Source organism: Pristiophorus japonicus, chromosome 6, assembly GCF_044704955.1.
Source record: "Pristiophorus japonicus isolate sPriJap1 chromosome 6, sPriJap1.hap1, whole genome shotgun sequence".
Classification (NCBI taxonomy): domain Eukaryota; kingdom Metazoa; phylum Chordata; class Chondrichthyes; family Pristiophoridae; genus Pristiophorus; species Pristiophorus japonicus.
Genome location: NC_091982.1, coordinates 244,072,855 through 244,091,617, shown reverse-complemented (window position 1 = coordinate 244,091,617; position 18,763 = coordinate 244,072,855). Strand labels below are relative to the sequence as shown.

At 55.7% G+C, this 18,763-nt stretch overlaps 2 protein-coding genes across 3 annotated transcripts in view; one reads left to right on the top strand and one right to left on the bottom strand.

Annotated features, from left to right (window-relative positions):
- The window catches only part of LOC139266017 (phospholipase D1-like), a 291,725-nt gene that overhangs the window by 47,059 nt on the left and 225,903 nt on the right, over window positions 1-18,763 (top strand). Inside the window, exon 1 of one of the 2 annotated variants that reach the window (XM_070883773.1) lies at window positions 15,147-15,395. The exons of the other annotated variant lie outside the window; for it this stretch is intronic. The gene's annotated coding sequence lies outside the window, so the exon portion shown is untranslated. Of the gene's footprint in view, window positions 1-15,146; window positions 15,396-18,763 lie in introns of those variants that run through there. 2 annotated transcript variants of the gene reach the window in all.
- Window positions 1-18,763, bottom strand: part of LOC139266282 (uncharacterized) — a 97,340-nt gene that overhangs the window by 72,314 nt on the left and 6,263 nt on the right. Inside the window, exon 3 of the mRNA XM_070884109.1 lies at window positions 11,760-11,882. Within this exon, the coding sequence (XP_070740210.1) occupies window positions 11,760-11,882 (123 nt within the window). The remainder of the gene's footprint in view (window positions 1-11,759; window positions 11,883-18,763) is intronic.

Sequence of the window (18,763 nt, the reverse complement as noted above, 5' to 3'; positions counted from 1 at the left end):
ACCTCAGGGCCTACCGACTCACTGACCTCACAGGGCCTACTGACTCACCGACTCAGGGCCTACCGACTCACCGACCTCATGGCCAACCTTCACCGACCTCATGGCCTGCCGACTCACTGACCTCACAGGGCCTACCGACTCGCTGACCTCAGGCCTACCCACTCACTGACCTCAGGGCCTACCGACTCACCGACCTCATGGCCTATCGACTCGCTGACCTCACAGGGCCTACCGTCTCACTGACCTCAGGGCCTACCGACTCGCCGACCTCAGTGCCTACCGGCTCACGAACCTCAGGGCCTACAGACTCACCAACCTCAGGGCCTACAGTCTTGCCGTCCTCAGGGCCTACCAACTCACCGACCTCAGTGCCTACCGACTCACTGACCTCAGGGCCTACCGACTCGCCGACCTCAGGGCCTACCGACTCACCGACGTCATGGCCTACCGACTCGCTGACCTCAGGGCCTACCGACTCACCGACCTCAGGGCCAACGACTCGGCAACCTCAGGGCCTACTGATTCACTGACCTCAGAGCCTACCGACTCGCTGACCTCAGGGCGTACCGACTCGCTGACCTCAGGGCCTACCGACTCAACGACCTCATGGCGTACTGACTCGCTGACCTCACAGGGGCTACCTTCTCACTGACCTCAGGCCTACCCACTCGCCGCCCTCAGGCCCTACTGACTCATTGAGCTCAGGGCCTACCGACTCGCCGACCTCAGGGCCTACCGACTCGCCGACCTCAGGGCCTACCGACTCACCGAACTCATGCCCTACGGACTTGCCGACCTCAGGGCCTACCGACTCACGAACCTCAGGGCCTACCGACTCACCGAACTCATGCCCTACGGACTTGCCGACCTCAGGGCCTACCGACTCACCGACCTCAGGGCCTATCGACTCGCTGACCTCACAGGGCCAACCATCTCACCGACCTCAGGGCCAATGACTCGGCGACCTCAGGGCCTACCGACTCACCAGCCTCAGGGCCTACCGACTCGCTGACCTCAGGGCCTACCGACTCACCGACCTCAGGGCCAACGACTCGGCAACCTCAGGGCCTACTGATTCACTGACCTCAGGGCCTACCGACTCGCTAACCTCAGGGCCTACCGACTCGCTGACCTCAGGGCCTACCGACTCGCCGACCTCAGGGCCTATCGACTCGCTGACCTCACAGGGCCTACCATCTCACTGACCTCAGGGCCAATGACTGGGCGACCTCAGGGCCGACTGACTAACCGACCTCATGGCCCACCGACTTGCTGACCTCAGGGGCTACCGACTCACCGACCTCAGGGCCTACCAACTCACCAACTTCAGGGCCTACCGACTCACTGACCTCAGGGCCTACCGACTCACCGACCTCAGGGCCGACCGACTCACCGACCTCATGGCCTACCAACTCACCGACCTCATGGCCTACCGTCTCACTGACCTCACAGGGCCTACCGTCTCACTGACCTCAGGGCCTACCGACTCACCGACCTCAGGGCCTACCGACTCACCGACCTCAGGGCCTATCGACTCACCGACCTCAGGGTCTACCGACTCACCGACCTCAGGGCCTACCGACTCACCGACCTCATGGCCTACCGACTCGCTGACCTCACAGGGCCTACCGTCTCACTGACCTCAGTCCTACCCACTTGCCGACCTCAGGGCCTACCGACTCACTGACCTTAGGGCCTACCGACTCACTGACCTCAGGGCCTATCGACTCGCCGACCTCAGGGCCTACCGACTCACGAACCTCAGGGCCTACAGACTTACTGACCTTAGGGCCTACGGACCTGCCGACCTCAGTGCCTACCGACTCACCGACCTCAGGGCCTACCATTTCGCTGACCTCAGGGCCTATCGACTCGCTGACCTCAAAGGGCCTACCATCTCACTGACCTCAGGGCCAACAACTGGGTGACCTCAGGGCCTACTTACTCACCGACCTCATGGCCTACCGACTCGCTGACCTCAGGGCCTACCGACTCACTGACCTCAGGGCCTACCGACTCACCATCCGCAGGGCCTACCGACTCGCTGACCTCACAGGGCCTACTGACTCACCAACTCAGGGCCTACCGACTCACCGACCTCAGGGCCAACCGACTCACCGACCTCATGGCCTGCCGACTCACTGACCTCACAGGGCCTACCGTCTCACTAACCTCAGGCCTACCCACTCGCCGACCTCAGGGCCTATCGACTCGCTGACCTCACAGGGCCTACCAACTCACTGACCTCAGGGCCAATGACTGGGCGACCTCAGGGCCGACTGACTAACCGACCTCATGTCCCACCGACTCGCTGACCTCAGGGCCTACCGACTCACCAAACTCAGGGCCTATCGACTCGCTGACCTCAGGGCCTACCGACTCACCGACCTCAGGGCCGACCAACTCACCGACCTCATGGCCTACCAACTCACCGAACTCATGGCCTACCGTCTCACTGACCTCACAGGGCCTACCGTCTCACTGACCTCAGGCCTACCCACTCGCCGACCTCAGTGCCTACCGACTCACCGACCTCATGGCCTACCAACTCGCTGACCTCACAGGGCCTACCGTCTCACTGACCTCAGGGCCAACAGACTCGCCGACCTCAGGGCCTACCGACTCACGAACCTCAGGGCCTTCAGACTTACTGACCTTAGGGCCTACGGACTTGCCGACCTCAGTGCCTACCGACTCACCGACCTCAGGGCCTACCGTTTCGCTGACCTCAGGGCCTATCGACTCGCTGACCTCACTGGGCCTACCATCTCACTGACCTCAGGGCCAACAACTGGACGACCTCAGGGCCTACTGACTCACCGACCTCATGGCCTACCGACTCACTGACCTCAGGGCCTACCGACTCACCGACGTCCGGGCCTACCGACTCACCATCCTCAGGGCCTACCGACTCGCTGACCTCACAGGGCCTACTGACTCACCGACTCAGGGCCTACCGACTCACCGACCTCATGGCCAACCGACTCACCGACCTCATGGCCAACCGACTCACCGACCTCATGGCCTGCCGACTCACTGACCTCACAGGGCCTACTGTCTCACTAACCTCAGGCCTACCCACTCGCCGACCTCAGGGCTTACCAACTCACCGACCTCAGTGCCTACCGACTCACCGAGCTCATGGCCAACCGACTCACCGACCTCATGGCCTGCCGACTCACTGACCTCACAGGGCCTACCGTCTCACTAACCTCAGGCCTACCCACTCACTGACCTCAGGGCCTACCAACTCACCGACCTCAGGGCCTACCGACTTACCGACCTCAGGGCCTACCGACTCGCTGACCTCAGGGCCTCCCGACTCACCGACCTCAGGGCCTACCGACTTACCGACCTCAGGGCCTACCGACTCGCTGACCTCAGGGCCTCCCGACTCACTGACCTCAGGGCCTCCCGACTCACCGACCTCAGGGCCTACCGACTCGCCGACCTCAGGGCCTATCGACTCGCTGACCTCACAGGGCCTACCATCTCACTGACCTCAGGGCCAATGACTGGGCGACCTCAGGGCCGACTGACTAACCGACCTCATGGCCCACCGACTCGCTGACCTCAGGGGCTACCGACTCACCGACCTCAGGGCCTACCAACTCACCAACTTCAGGGCCTACCGACTCGCTGACCTCAGGGCCTACCGACTCACCGACCTCAGGGCCGACCGACTCACCGACCTCATGGCCTACCAACTCACCGACCTCATGGCCTACCATCTCACTGACCTCACAGGGCCTACCGTCTCACTGACCTCAGGGCCTACCGACTCGCCGACCTCAGGGCCTACCGACTCACGAACCTCAGGCCTACAGACTTACTGACCTTAGGGCCTACGGACTTGCCGACCTCAGTGCCTACCGACTCACCGACCTCAGGGCCTACCGTTTCGCTGACCTCAGGGCCTATCGACTCGCTGACCTCACAGGGCCTACCATCTCACTGACCTCAGGGCCAACAACTGGACGACCTCAAGGCCTACTGACTCACCGACCTCATGGCCTACCGACTCGCTGACCTCAGGGCCTACCGACTCACCGACCTCCGGGCCTACCGACTCACCGACCTCAGGGCCTACCGACTCACTGACCTCACAGGGCCTACTGACTCACCGACTCAGGGCCTACCGACTCACCGACCTCATGGCCAACCGACTCATCGACCTCATGGCCTGCCGACTCACTGACCTCACAGCGCCTACCGTCTCACTAACCTCAGGCCTACCCACTCGCCGACCTCAGGGCCTACCGACTCACCGACCTCAGTGCCTACCGACTCACCGACCTCATGGCCAACCTTCACCGACCTCATGGCCTGCCGACTCACTGACCTCACAGGGCCTACCGACTCGCTGACCTCAGGCCTACCCACTCACTGACCTCAGGGCCTACCGACTCACCGACCTCATGGCCTATCGACTCGCTGACCTCACAGGGCCTACCGTCTCACTGACCTCAGGGCCTACCGACTCGCCGACCTCAGTGCCTACCGGCTCACGAACCTCAGGGCCTACAGACTCACCAACCTCAGGGCCTACAGTCTTGCCGTCCTCAGGGCCTACCAACTCACCGACCTCAGTGCCTACCGACTCACTGACCTCAGGGCCTACCGACTCGCCGACCTCAGGGCCTACCGACTCACCGACGTCATGGCCTACCGACTCGCTGACCTCAGGGCCTACCGACTCACCGACCTCAGGGCCAACGACTCGGCAACCTCAGGGCCTACTGATTCACTGACCTCAGAGCCTACCGACTCGCTGACCTCAGGGCGTACCGACTCGCTGACCTCAGGGCCTACCGACTCAACGACCTCATGGCCTACTGACTCGCTGACCTCACAGGGGCTACCTTCTCACTGACCTCAGGCCTACCCACTCGCCGCCCTCAGGCCCTACTGACTCATTGAGCTCAGGGCCTACCGACTCGCCGACCTCAGGGCCTACCGACTCACCGAACTCATGCCCTACGGACTTGCCGACCTCAGGGCCTACCGACTCACGAACCTCAGGGCCTACCGACTCACCGAACTCATGCCCTACGGACTTGCCGACCTCAGGGCCTACCGACTCACCGACCTCAGGGCCTATCGACTCGCTGACCTCACAGGGCCAACCATCTCACCGACCTCAGGGCCAATGACTCGGCGACCTCAGGGCCTACCGACTCACCAGCCTCAGGGCCTACCGACTCGCTGACCTCAGGGCCTACCGACTCACCGACCTCAGGGCCAACGACTCGGCAACCTCAGGGCCTACTGATTCACTGACCTCAGGGCCTACCGACTCGCTAACCTCAGGGCCTACCGACTCGCTGACCTCAGGGCCTACCGACTCACCGACCTCATGGTCTACTGACTCGCTGACCTCACAGGGCCTACCGTCTCACTGACCTCAGGCCTACCCACTCGCCGCCCTCAGGCCCTACTGACTCATTGAGCTCAGGGCCTACCGACTCGCCGACCTCAGGGCCTACCGACTCACGAACCTCAGGGCCTACCGACTCACCGAACTCATGCCCTACGGACTTGCCGACCTCAGGGCCTACCGACTCACCGACCTCAGGGCCTATCGACTCGCTGACCTCACAGGGCCAACCATCTCACCGACCTCAGGGCCAATGACTCGGCGACCTCAGGGCCTACCGACTCACCAACCTCAGGGCCTACCGACTCACCGACCTCAGGGCCTACCGATTCACCAACCTCATGGCCTACCGACTCGCTGACCTCAGGGCCTACCGACTCACCGACCTCAGGGCCTACCGACTCGCAGACCTCAGGGCCTATCGACTTGCTGACCTCACAGGGCCTACCGACTCACCGACCTCAGGGCCTACTGATTCACCGAACTCAGGGCCTACCGACTCGCTGACCTCAGGGCCTACCGACTCACCGACCTCACAGGGCCTACCGTCTCACTGACCTCAGGCCTCTCCACTCGACGACCTCAGGCCCTACTGACTCTTGAACTTAGGGCCTCCCGACTCGCCGACCTCAGGGTCTACCGACTCACCGACCTCAGGGCCTACCGACCCGCTGACCTCACAGGGCCTACCGACTCGCTGACCTCAGGGCCTACCGACTCATCGACCTCATGGCCTACCGACTCGCTGACCTCAGGGCCTACCGACTCACCGACCTCAGGGCCTACCGACTCACCGACCTTAGGGCCTACCGACTCACCGACCTCAAGACCTTCCGACTCGCCGACCTCAAGACCTTCCGACTCGCCGACCTCAGGGCCTACCGACCCGCTGACCTCAGGGCCTACGCACTCACCGATCTCAGAGCCTACCGACTCGCTGACCTCAGGGCCTATCGACTCGCTGACCTCACAGGGCCTACCATCTCACTGACCTCTGGGCCTACCGACTCACCGACATCATGGCCTACCGACTCGCTGACCTCAAAGGGCCTACCGTCTCACTGACCTCAGGCCTCCCCACTCGCCGACCTCAGGCCCTACTGACTCATTGACCTCAGGGCCTCCCGACTCGCCGACCTCAGGGTCTACCGACTCGCCGACCTCAGGGTCTACCGACTCACCGACCTCAGGGCCTACCGACTCGCTGACCTCAGGGCCTACTGACTCATCGACCTCATGGCCTACCGACTCACCGACCTTAGGGCCTACCGACTTGCCGACCTCAGGGCCTACCGACTCACCGACCTCAGGGCCTACCGACTCACCGACCTTAGGGCCTACCGACTCACCAACCTCAGGACCTTCCGACTCGCCGACCTCAAGACCTTCCGACTCGCCGACCTCAGGGCCTACTGACCCGCTGACCTCAGGGCCTACGCACTCACCGATCTCAGAGCCTACCGACTCGCCGACCTCAGGGCCTATCGACTCGCTGACCTCACAGGGCCTACCATCTCACTGACCTCTGGGCCTACCGACTCACCGACCTCATGGCCTACCGACTCGCTGACCTCACAGGGCCTACCGTCTCACTGACCTCAGGCCTCCCCACTCGCCGACCTCAGGCACTACTGACTCATTGACCTCAGGGCCTCCAGACTCGCCGACCTCAGGGTCTACCGACTTGCCGACCTCAGGGCCTACCGACTCACCGACCTCAGGGCCTACCGACTCACCGACCTTAGGGCCTACCGACTCACCAACCTCAGGACCTTCCGACTCGCCGACCTCAAGACCTTCCGACTCGCCGACCTCAGGGCCTACCGACCCGCTGACCTCAGGGCCTACGCACTCACCGATCTCAGAGCCTACCGACTCGCCGACCTCAGGGCCTATCGACTCGCTGACCTCACAGGGCCTACCATCTCACTGACCTCTGGGCCTACCGACTCACCGACCTCATGGCCTACCGACTCGCTGACCTCACAGGGCCTACCGTCTCACTGACCTCAGGCCTCCCCACTCGCCGACCTCAGGCACTACTGACTCATTGACCTCAGGGCCTCCAGACTCGCCGACCTCAGGGTCTACCGACTCACCGACCTCAGGGCCTACCGACTCGCTGACCTCAGGGCCTACTGACTCATCGACCTCATGGCCTACCGACTCACCGACCTTAGGGCCTACCGACTTGCCGACCTCAGGGCCTACCGACTCACCGACCTCAGGGCCTACCGACTCACCGACCTTAGGGCCTACCGACTCACCAACCTCAGGACCTTCCGACTCGCCGACCTCAAGACCTTCCGACTCGCCGACCTCAGGGCCTACCGACCCGCTGACCTCAGGGCCTACGCACTCACCGATCTCAGAGCCTACCGACTCGCCGACCTCAGGGCCTATCGACTCGCTGACCTCACAGGGCCTACCATCTCACTGACCTCTGGGCCTACCGACTCACCGACCTCATGGCCTACCGACTCGCTGACCTCACAGGGCCTACCGTCTCACTGACCTCAGGCCTCCCCACTCGCCGACCTCAGGCACTACTGACTCATTGACCTCAGGGCCTCCAGACTCGCCGACCTCAGGGTCTACCGACTTGCCGACCTCAGGGCCTACCGACTCACCGACCTCAGGGCCTACCGACTCACCGACCTCAGGGCCTTCCGACTCGCCGACCTCAGGGCCTACCGACTCACAGACCTCGGGGCCTACCGACTCACCGACCTCAGGGCCTACCGACTCACCGACCTCAGGGCCTTCCGACTCGCCGACCTCATGGCCTACCGACTCGCTGACCTCAGGGCCTACCGACTCACCGACCTCAGGGCCTACCGACTCACCGACCTCAGGGCCTACCGACTCACCGACCTCAGGGCCTACCGATTCGCTGACCTCACAGGGCCTACCGACTCGCTGACCTCAGGGCCTACCGACTCACCGACCTCATGGCCTACTGACTCGCTGACCTCAGGGCCTACTGACTCACCGACCTCATGGCCTACCGACTCGCTGACCTCACAAGGCCTACTGTCTCGTTGACCTCAGGCCTACCCACTCCCCGACCTCAGGGCCTTTACCAACTCATTGACCTCAGGGCCTACCGACTCACTGACCTCAGGGCCTACCGACTCATTGACCTCAGGGCATACCGACTGATTGACCTCAGGGCCTACCGACTCACTGACCTCAGGGCCTACCGACTCATTGACCTCAGGGCCTACCGACTCACTGACCTCAGAGCCTACCAACTCACCGACCTCTTGGCCTACCGACTCGCTGACCTCACAGGGCCTACTGTCTCACTGACCTCAGGGCCTACCGACTCACCGACCTCTTGGCCTACCGACTCGCTGACCTCACAGGGCCTACTGACTCACCGACCTCAGGGCCTACCATCAGTCGCCGACATCCCGACTCACCGACTCGCCGACTATGATTCTAAAAGATGCCAAGGCGCTATTCGAAGAAGAGCAGAGGAGTTCTCCCGTGTCCTGGCCAATATTTACCCTCAACCAACATCACTAAAACAGATGATCTGCTCAAGGGGCTTGCTGTGTGCAAATTGGCTGCTGCATTTCCCACATTCCCACAGTGGCTACACTTCAAAAAATAAATACTTAATTGGCTGTAAAGCGCTTGGGGACGTTCTGAGATCGGAAAAGGCGCTATAGAAATGCAAGCTTTTCTCTCCTTAGGTTTAAATTCGGTCCACACTGATAGGCTCAGTGCCAGCCAATTCCAATGTGAAATGAGTTTGGAGCAGTTAATGCAGGTTCACAGGGTAGACGCTAATTTGGTTCAGAATTGACAATCTCACTGAGAGAGACCACAGGACGGTTGGCAAGGAAGAAGGGAGAAAACAAATGGTTCCACTGGTTGCAGTGGGGTGCGGTTTTGTGAGAGTAGAGGTTGAGGCAACCAGGCTGGTTCACGAGCAATACGGTGAAAGTGAGACCTAGATCCAGCACTGTGGGATCTTGCAATGAAATCATAAAAAGGTGAAAAAAAATTAGTGTAAGTTGCACATGTACGGCGGGTCAATCAGTCAGGGTCTGAAAGGGTTTGGGAGGGGTAGGGGCTGGCTTTAAAGCTTCTTGCACCCCCCTGCACCCCCCGCCCCCGCGCCCCCGCCTGGGCTTGTGAGCAATTAACAACGAGCTGGGTACACCCCATTCAGAATTCGACCCTTTCCCTCCGTCTCTGATGCTAACCCACTGTAATGTATTTACTTTCTGGGTTCTTTGCTTAAGAATTCATAGCAACACATTGCTATCAAAAACTAGTTGGTTTATTAGCAAAGGTTTAACAATCACATTACACATTACCAGTTTATCCACCAGGCTCAGAACTGCATACCTCATCGTGGATCCCCCGAACCCAACTGGCCGGGGTTTTATTGAGTCTTGTGAACATCGCGTGGCTGGCGAGGCCACTCACAATGTAACAACTCTACAACTATTTTAAGTTGAAACAAGTGCCCCCTTATTTAATGAGCATTAAAACTGTCAAATTAAACAAATTAACTTTTTGCAATAATGGTTCAAGTTAAAATTTGGTTGCCGGGGGTGATGATGCATTCCAGTGCTTCCGGCGCCCACCTCTCATGGAAGGCCGCGAGCATACCGGTGGAAAAATATTTTCTAATGTAATGTTTCCACCCGGCCTCTAACTGGGGTGAACCTGATAACCGCTGCACTACCTCTGAGCACTCTCACAGGTGCATACATTACACCCGCGGGGTTCCGCAGGCGGGTGGGGCACCCGTGCCTGATGTAAATCGGGGTCCTGTTCCGTCATTAGGACCCCGATGACCATTCAACGGGGGCTTGAGCAGGGGAAATTCCCCACGGTTTTACCGCCACAGGGCTGAATCCGGTCGGCAGCTGGCGGGGAGGATGATGAGGGGAAAAAAGTCCTTTGTGGGAGATGATCTCGAGGCACTGGAGAAGGTGCAAAAAATATTCAGAAGGAAGACACCAAAACTGAGGGGTTAGACCAATCAGGAAAGGCTGAATGGGCTGAGGCTCTTCTCTTGAGAAAAGAGAAGGCTGAGGAGTGACCTGCTAGTGTTTAAAATGATGAAGGAGTTTGATAGGGTAGACTTAGAGAAGATGTTTCTACTTGTGGGCGAGTCCAAAACATAGAGGTCATAAATATAAGAAGTTCACTAATAAACCCAACAGGAAATGCAGGAGAAACTTCCTTACCCAGAGAGTGGTGAGAATGTAGAACTCGCTGCCACAGGGAGTGGTTGAGGTGAATAGTATCGATGCATTTAAGGGGAAGCTGGATAAACACATGAGGGAGAAAGGAATCGAAGGATATGCTGATAGGGTGAGATGAAGAAGGGTGGGAGGAGGATAAACACCGACACGGACCTGTTGGGCCCAATGGCTTGTTTCCTAGCTGTACACTCTATCTAATTCTAGGGACCGGGAGGAATACGAATACGATAAATGACAGACAGATAAGGACCATCTGGGCCATTGAGCCTGTCCCTCACAATGGTGATACCTTGTGTACCACAACATATACACGCCACCTCACCCCCAAAACTATGGGATCTCCTGGGAGAGGCAAAAATAGGCCAATTTGGAGGAAAAAATCTGGGAAATTCCTCTCCGACCCATCTAGGCGATTGAGACTAGTCCGGGAGATCACTCTGGCCGTTAAATTCCCTGCAGTCCCTACCTTCTGTCAGAGTTAATCTCTGCCACAGCCAGAAACAAATCCAGCTTTTGATTGAAGGAATTCAGTGAATCTGCATCCACCACATGAAAGGGCAGCTTGTTACAGAGGGCTACTATTCTCTGGGAAAAGAACTATCTCCTGACATCCAACCTAGATCTAGGCCTTATACAACTTAAATTTGTGCCCCCTGGTCCTGCCTAACCTATTTAGTTGAAATAAACTGTCAGTGCTGCTCTAAGGTAAAGAGTCCCAACTCTTTTAACCTATCTTGATAACTAAGATGCTTTAGACTTGGAATTAGTCCAGTGGCCCTCTTCTGCACCCTTTCCAGAGCCTCAATATCACCCACCGTGTGAGGAGACCAAAACTGGACATTATGGGCCCAAGTTTCGGATCCCCGGTGGAACGGTGCACCTCAGAGAGGCCCGCCTAATTTGTAGAACTGAAAAAGCGCCAAATACTTACCTCGCGATTCTCCGGTATCTTTCGGCCCGTTTGCAGCTCAGCACAGTGCAGCAGGAGCCGCTGGGGTGGAGCTACAGTCCAGTGCCAAAAAGAGTGCCGGCAGTTGCGTGCGTGCGTAGTGGAGACTGCTCCCAGCGCGTCCTGTCTCCGGGCGACGACCCTATCCCTGGCCGAAGGGACGTTGTCCCTATCCTGGGCCGAGTGGCCTGCCTGCCCTTACCTCTTCGGTGGCGGGGCCCTGCCCTCCCGGCATCTCGGGGGCGGGACCCACCTGAACTCCTCTTCGGTGGCGGGGCCCGCCCGAGCAGCTCTTCAGCAGGCTGTTGGAGGGCTCCCGATGCTGCTGTAGATGAGTAGAAACTTTACATTTTTTATTTATTGATTGATTTTTCATTATTTTTTTATTTTTTATTTTATAATTTTTTTTGATTGATTGATTTATTGGTTGATTTATTGATTGAACGATTTATTGATTTATTGATCATTTATTATTGATGATGGCTCTTTATTGGTAAAAGTGAAGTGTTTAATGCTTGTAAAATCACCTAACTTCCCTTCCCCCCCAACATCTCTCGCTTCCTGAGCCTAATTCCTAAACTGTAGGCAAGGTTTTTCTGAGCGTACAAAAATCGACACTTACTCCATTCTAAGTTAGTTTGGAGTAAGTTTTCGCTGCCTAAACTTGCAAAACAGGCGTAAGTGGCTGGACCGTCCCCTTTTGAAAAAAAAACTGTTCTAAAACGAAACTATTCTAACTAACTAGAAATGGAGCAAACTAAATGCCGAGAATTGCAATTTCTAAGATACTCCATACTAAACTAGTTGCTCCTAAAAAATAGGAGCAACTCGAGCCAAAACTTGAGCCCAATATTCCAAGTGTGGCCTCACTAAGGTCGTGTACAAAGTACTGCAGGCAAAGGCACTGTGTACTGCTCTCGTGAATACCTCAAGCGTGTATTTGATGAGTATGTTAAATATTTTTTGTTCATCCTTAGGCTGACCCCAGTGACACCCATGAAGGTTCTGGCCTGTCCCATCTTGCTGTCGTTGTACTGGAAGTATTTCCTGCTGTTGCATTATGCGCCTGCTTCTCTCTGTGGTCTTTGTGAAAATAGAAAGAACTTGCATTTCTATAGCGCATTTACAACCTCAGGACATCCCAAAGTGCTTCACAGCCAACGACGTACTTTTGAAGTGTAGTCCTTGATGTAATTTAGGAAACGAGGCAGCCAATTTGCACACAGCAGGCTCCCATAACCAGCAATGTGATAAATGACCAGATCACCTGTTTTAGTGATGTTGAGTGAGTGATAAATATCGGCCAGGACACTAGCTGGAACTCCCCTGACTGCGCTGGGAGTGTCGGCCTAGATTTTGTGCTCAAGTCTCTGAAGTGGGACTTGAACCCACACCTGCTGACTCAGAGGTGAGAGCGCTTTCCACTGAATCACAGATGACACCTAAAAGTGAAAGTGAAAGACCACTTTATTCCTGAATTTACTTTCTTTGGGTCTTTTTACTTTCAATTGAAGATCCAACAACAGTTTATTCCAGTCAATCTGTTCCAATCTTCTCGCATGCCTCTGTCTAAAATGGTGTCCCTGGTGTTAGGCACAGTTGCTTCGTAAATCCAGGAGCCAGTATAGACTTGGAAAAGTTATGTTACTGAACTAATAATCCAGAGAACGTGAGTTTCTATCCCACCAGGTCAGTTTCTGAATTTCAATTCAGCTTAAAATAAAAAGACCATGAAGCTGTCAGATTGTTGTAAAAACCCACTGGGTTCGCTGATGTCCCTTCAGGGAAGGAAACCTGCCGGCCTCCCACACCGACATGGTTGACTCTTAACTGCCCTTTGAAGTGGCCTAGCAAACAACTCAATTGTATCAAACCCACTCCCAGCGGTTCAAGAAGAAGGTCTTCCACCACCTTTTCCAGGGCAACTAGGGATGGGCAGTAAATGCTGGCCTTGCCAGTGATGCCCACATCCCGAGAATGAAAGACTGAAAGGTAACGTGGGCCCAAATTACTTCCTTCTTTTGGTTCTATATTTTGTTGGCTACTAATCCAAGGTGCCTTGATCTCCATCCTGAGTACATTGCTGAGGTCACTCACCATGGGCAACTCGAGTGGACAACTGTCCTCTTTGGCTCACTGACTCACTGTCTTCGTGTGTACCCGTGCACAAACACTTAACCCGTCGATACAAAACTCCTTCATCCTCTACTTTAACAAAGGTGCTAACCGGTTCGAAATAAACTGGCTGATATCCCCATTAAAAGAGAGGAGAAAGGAATCACACAGTAAGTAAAAAGGTTGAGAAAGTGGTTAAAAAGCATAGGGGATCCTGGGCTTTGTAAATAGAGGTATAGAGTACAAAAGCAAGGAAGTTATGATGAACCTGTATAAAACACTGGTTCGGCCTCAACTGGAGTATTGTGTCCAATTCTGGGCATCGCACTTTAGAAAGAATATGAAGGCATGAGAGCGGGTGCAGAAAAGATTTACAAGAATGGTTCCAGGGATGAGGGACTTCAGTTACGTGGATAGACTGGAGAAGCTGGGGTTGTTCTCCTTAGAGCAGAGAAGGTTGAGAGGAGATTTGATAGAGGTGTTCAAAATCATGAGGGGTCTAGACAGAGCAGATAGAGAGAAACTGTTCCCATTCTCGGAAGGGTCGAGAACCAGAGGGCACAAATTTAAGATGATTGGCAGAAGAACCAAAGGCAACATGAGTAAAAACGTTTTTATGCAATGAGTGGTTGTAATCTGGAATGCGCTGCCTGAGGGTGGTGGAGGCAGATTCAATCGTGGCTTTCTAAAGGGAATTGGATAAGGACCTGAAGGAAAAAAAATTGCAGGGCTACGGGAAAAGGGCAGGGAAGTGGGACTGGCTGAAGTGCTCTTGCAGAGAGCCGGCACTGGCTCGACGGGCCGAATGGCCTCCTTCTGTGCTGTAACCATTCTATGATTCTAAATTTATAGGTTTTTGCAGCACAAAAACAGGCCATTCGGCCCATCTTGTCCATGCCGGTGTTTATGCTCCACTCGAGCCTCCTCCCACCCCGCTCCATCTCATCCCATCAGCATAACTTTCTCAGAGGACCCAATTTCAAGGCGTTTGTAACACCCAAATTTCAACACATTTTCTTAAGCAAAGAGAGGACGGGCCTCCATGTTTAGAGATGCTGGGGGAAATTTTAACCGAAACCCACCCAGCGGAAAACTGCGGGGATCGGGTTTGAACGGTACTACAGAGAGGGAGGAGTGAAAATTAAATCCCCAATGTCTGCCTGGATCCCTTCAGCTTCGAGCTGAGCACATTGGCTTAAACATGCACCCCCGCTGGGTGAGTGAGTGAACGTTATGAGTCACACTTAGCAAGGCCTTAACTATGTGCAAGCTCACTTCAGTTCAAGCTGCTTCTGTGGTCATCGAGGTAACCACCCTGATCTCGTCTCAATTGGCAAGGGGGTTGTGGGGGAGGAGATGGGATCGGCTCGCATAGCAAACAAGGAACTAGCACCCCCGGCTAGCCGACTGAACAGGCGAAAGTATTGGTTTGAGCGAGCTCGGGGTTGAAGCTGGGATCTCAAACGCCCCAAAGTAGAAGCTTCCTGCAACATTCCTTATGCTGCCGACTGCTACTTCCTATAACTCCGCTATCTGCAGTTTCCTTTATCTCCCATACAATCAAACCACCAACACAGAAGCTGCCGATTATTTTAGTGAGTGCTAGCTTCCTCACTGCCTGCTGAACCAAAAGGTGCTGTTTCCTTCATGCCCCCGCGCTGTGAAATCCACCTCTTCCCCGAACTTGTTGGGAAGTACTGGGAGACATCTTAATAATGTGGAGGTACGTTCAATGTAAATGTTTGATTTTAATGTGTGCGTTCAACAGTTCACAGTACAGCAATATAACACATAGATCCACTGAATCTCTATAAGTCCGTGCAAAAAAATCTGTGGTTATTTAAACTCCAACCTTGAACTACGCAAAGAAGTTTATGATGATTGACAAAAGAACCAGAGGCGAGATGAGGAAACACAATAGGTTTAGTGATCAGGAACGCGATGCTTGAAAGAGCGGTGAAAATAGATTCAGTATTCATTTTCAAGAGTGAATTGGATACATATTTGAAGGGAAACAAATTGTGGAGCTGTGGGGAAAAAATCAGGGGAGTGGGATTAATAGGATAGCTCTTCCATAGAGCCAGCACAGGCACGATGGGCCGAATGGCCTCTTCCTGTGCGGTATTATTCTGTGATTCTAACTTGCATTCTCAGGTCGTCGCAAAGTGCTTCACAGCCGATGCAGTGTCACTGAATGTGTCTCAAGTGTGGTTTTTGATGACTTGTTCTTGCTGCATTCTTGGTAACGTTGCCACACTGATATTCATTGCTGATCTCTCCCTGAGGGCGTTGGCAGTCAACCATGCAGTCAACCAACCAAGTCTGCTCGTGCATATTCCGGGAGGTTTCATCACATGACCTCCTGGAATCATGTGTAGGCCAGACCGGGTAAGGCTGGGACTGGAGTCACGTGTAGGCCAGACTGGGTAAGGCTGGGACTGGAGTCACGTATAGGCCAGACCGGGGGTAAGGCTGGGACTGGAGTCACGTGTAGGCCAGACCAGGTGAGGTTGGGACTGGAGTCACGTGTAGGCCAGACCGGGTAAGGCTGGGAATGAAGTCACGTGAAGGCCTCACTGGGTAAGGCTGGGACTGGAGTCATATGTAGACCAGACCTGGTGAGGCTGGGACTGGAGTCATGTGTAGGCCAGACCGGGTGAGGCTGGGACTGGAGTCATATGTAGACCAGACCGGGTAAGGCCAGGACTGGAGTCACCTGAAGCACATTGGAGCTCGAGTCTTTGGAATGCAATTCGAACGCACGACTTCTGACTCGGTGGGGGGGGTGGTGAGAGCGATACCCACTGAGCCACAGCTGACACATCTCTCCAATGACCTGAGCGCATACCACCCTCTACAAACCTCTGCCCTCTGTTCCAGCCATGCCCTCCACCCCTCCGACCTCTGGCCTCCCGAGTGAGAAGAGAGGAAGGGGCGGGGCGTGGAGGTTTGCAGAGGGTGGCTGGGGTCAGGCCGTGAATAGAGGGTGGGAGTCATCAGCAATCTCAGGCCAACACACTGGAACACCCTCCCTAAACCCCTCCAACCCGTCAAACACACGCCCCACAGTCAAAACCCTCGAAGCCCAGCCCTTTGATCATGGCTGGGAACTACCTCCCAGCCCCGATGCCACCACGCCGGAAGGGCATAAATGGACTTGGTGGCATATATCTGGGGAAGTAAGGCCGGGGAGCAGGACAGCCCCAAGGAATGTCATACCTGTCGCGTGCCTTTGGCCCTCAACAAGAAAGAACTTGCATTTATATAGCGCCTTTCACAACCTTGGGAGGTGACAAAACACTTTACGGCCAATGAAGCACCTTTGGAGTGTAGTCACTGTTGTAATGTAGGAAACGCGGCAGCCAATTTGTGCACAGCAAGGTCCCACAAACAGCAATGTGATAATGACCAGATAATCTGTTTTTGGGCAATATTGGTTGATTCACATAACATCGATATTGGCACACAGCAAAAGGAAAAGAACTTGAATAGGAGGAGGCCCAGCAAATCTGCAGCCACTGACACCCTTGGAAGACAGGGTCACTGCTTTGATGGGTCCTGCCTGGAGAAGAGCAACCACCACTGCACAAGTTGGGCCCACGCTTGAGGGAGAGGGTAAGTCTTGCAAATTTCACAGTCTGGCTTTGCTAAATGTTAAGTACTGTGCGGGCTAGCCATGCTTCGGTTCATGGGATGTCTCCGTCAGCTATGATTCGGCAATGTGCTATCATTCATCGTTGTCTTTCAATTGAGCCTGCTGCCTGTGCTGTGTGAGCCTACTCATGCCACCCACCCTGCCCCCTCCTCTGCTGCTCACCATTTGTCTGTTCTGTTACATTTTGCAGAACTTGAGGCCAACCCTGACGAGGCTGAAGCCGATGCAGAAGAAGATTCAGACGTGGACGAGCCTGAAGAGGGGAACATCTTCCAATCCCACCTTCCAGACCGAGAGCATGGGGGTGAGGGGGAGGGGGAGGGGATGGATGAAGCTCCCATTCTTGTACTCACTCTGGAGGCGGTGCAGGTGCCGCCCATTAAGGTGCCAGCCCCTTCTCTGACTAGTGGTTTGAGTGTTGGGACATTCCATGGTTTCGCACAGTCCGAGGCTGCGGGTCCCAGTGGTGTGCAGCAAGGCACACCCAGGGCCCCATTGTCCAAAGCTGCGGGACCCAGTGGGGTGCTGCGAGGCACACCCAGGGCCCCACCGTCCCAGGCTGGGGGTCCCAGTGGGATGCAGCGAGCCACACCCAGGGCGAGGAGGGGAAGGAGAGTGCGCCTGCGCTCTCCTGAGGTGCAGGATCTAACAGATGTGGTTCAGATGATGGCAAAGAGTGCGGAGAGCATTGACCTTATGCGATCACTCCTGGACACCATCAGTGGGGTGGGTGATGAGGTATGGGGACTGTCGGGAGAAGTAACAACACTCTCACGAAAAATAGGAACACTGTCCGGGCACATGAGGGAGGGAATGTCGCAGGTAGTTGAGACATTGTCAGGGCACATGAGGGAGGGAATGTCGGAGTTAGCTGCTGCAATAAGGGAGCACGCCCAGACTCTGTGGCCATTGACAGAATCAACTGCCACTCCACTCCAATCCCCAGACCAGCCTCTGAAGAGGCCCAAGCCGGGCCTTCCACATTACCGCCTGCACCCCACCACCCCCCCATCATGAAGTGAGCATTATCCGAGATGTTCGAAAGAATAAGCTTGGTACCAACCCGAGAAACACTGCGCCACCACCTGCGGGCAGGGGTGGAGTCAACAAGACCAAGCGCAGTGGGCGGTCTTGGAATAAGGTGGAGGAGAGATGGGTGCAGTCTTTCTTTGCTGCTGTTGTTGTTATACCCCAACCCGCTTCTCAATCTTTCTCACTGCAATGCTCCACCTCACAATCAACAAGCTCCCCGCTGGAGTGGAACTAAACTATAGAACCAGTGGGAACCTGTTCAACCTGCGTCATCTCCAGACCAGATATAACCACCCCAACCTCTGTCGTCGAGCTACAGTACGCGGACGATGCCTGCGTCCGCGCACATACAGAGGCTGAACTCCAGGACATAGTCGACGTATTTACTGAGGCGTACGAAAGCA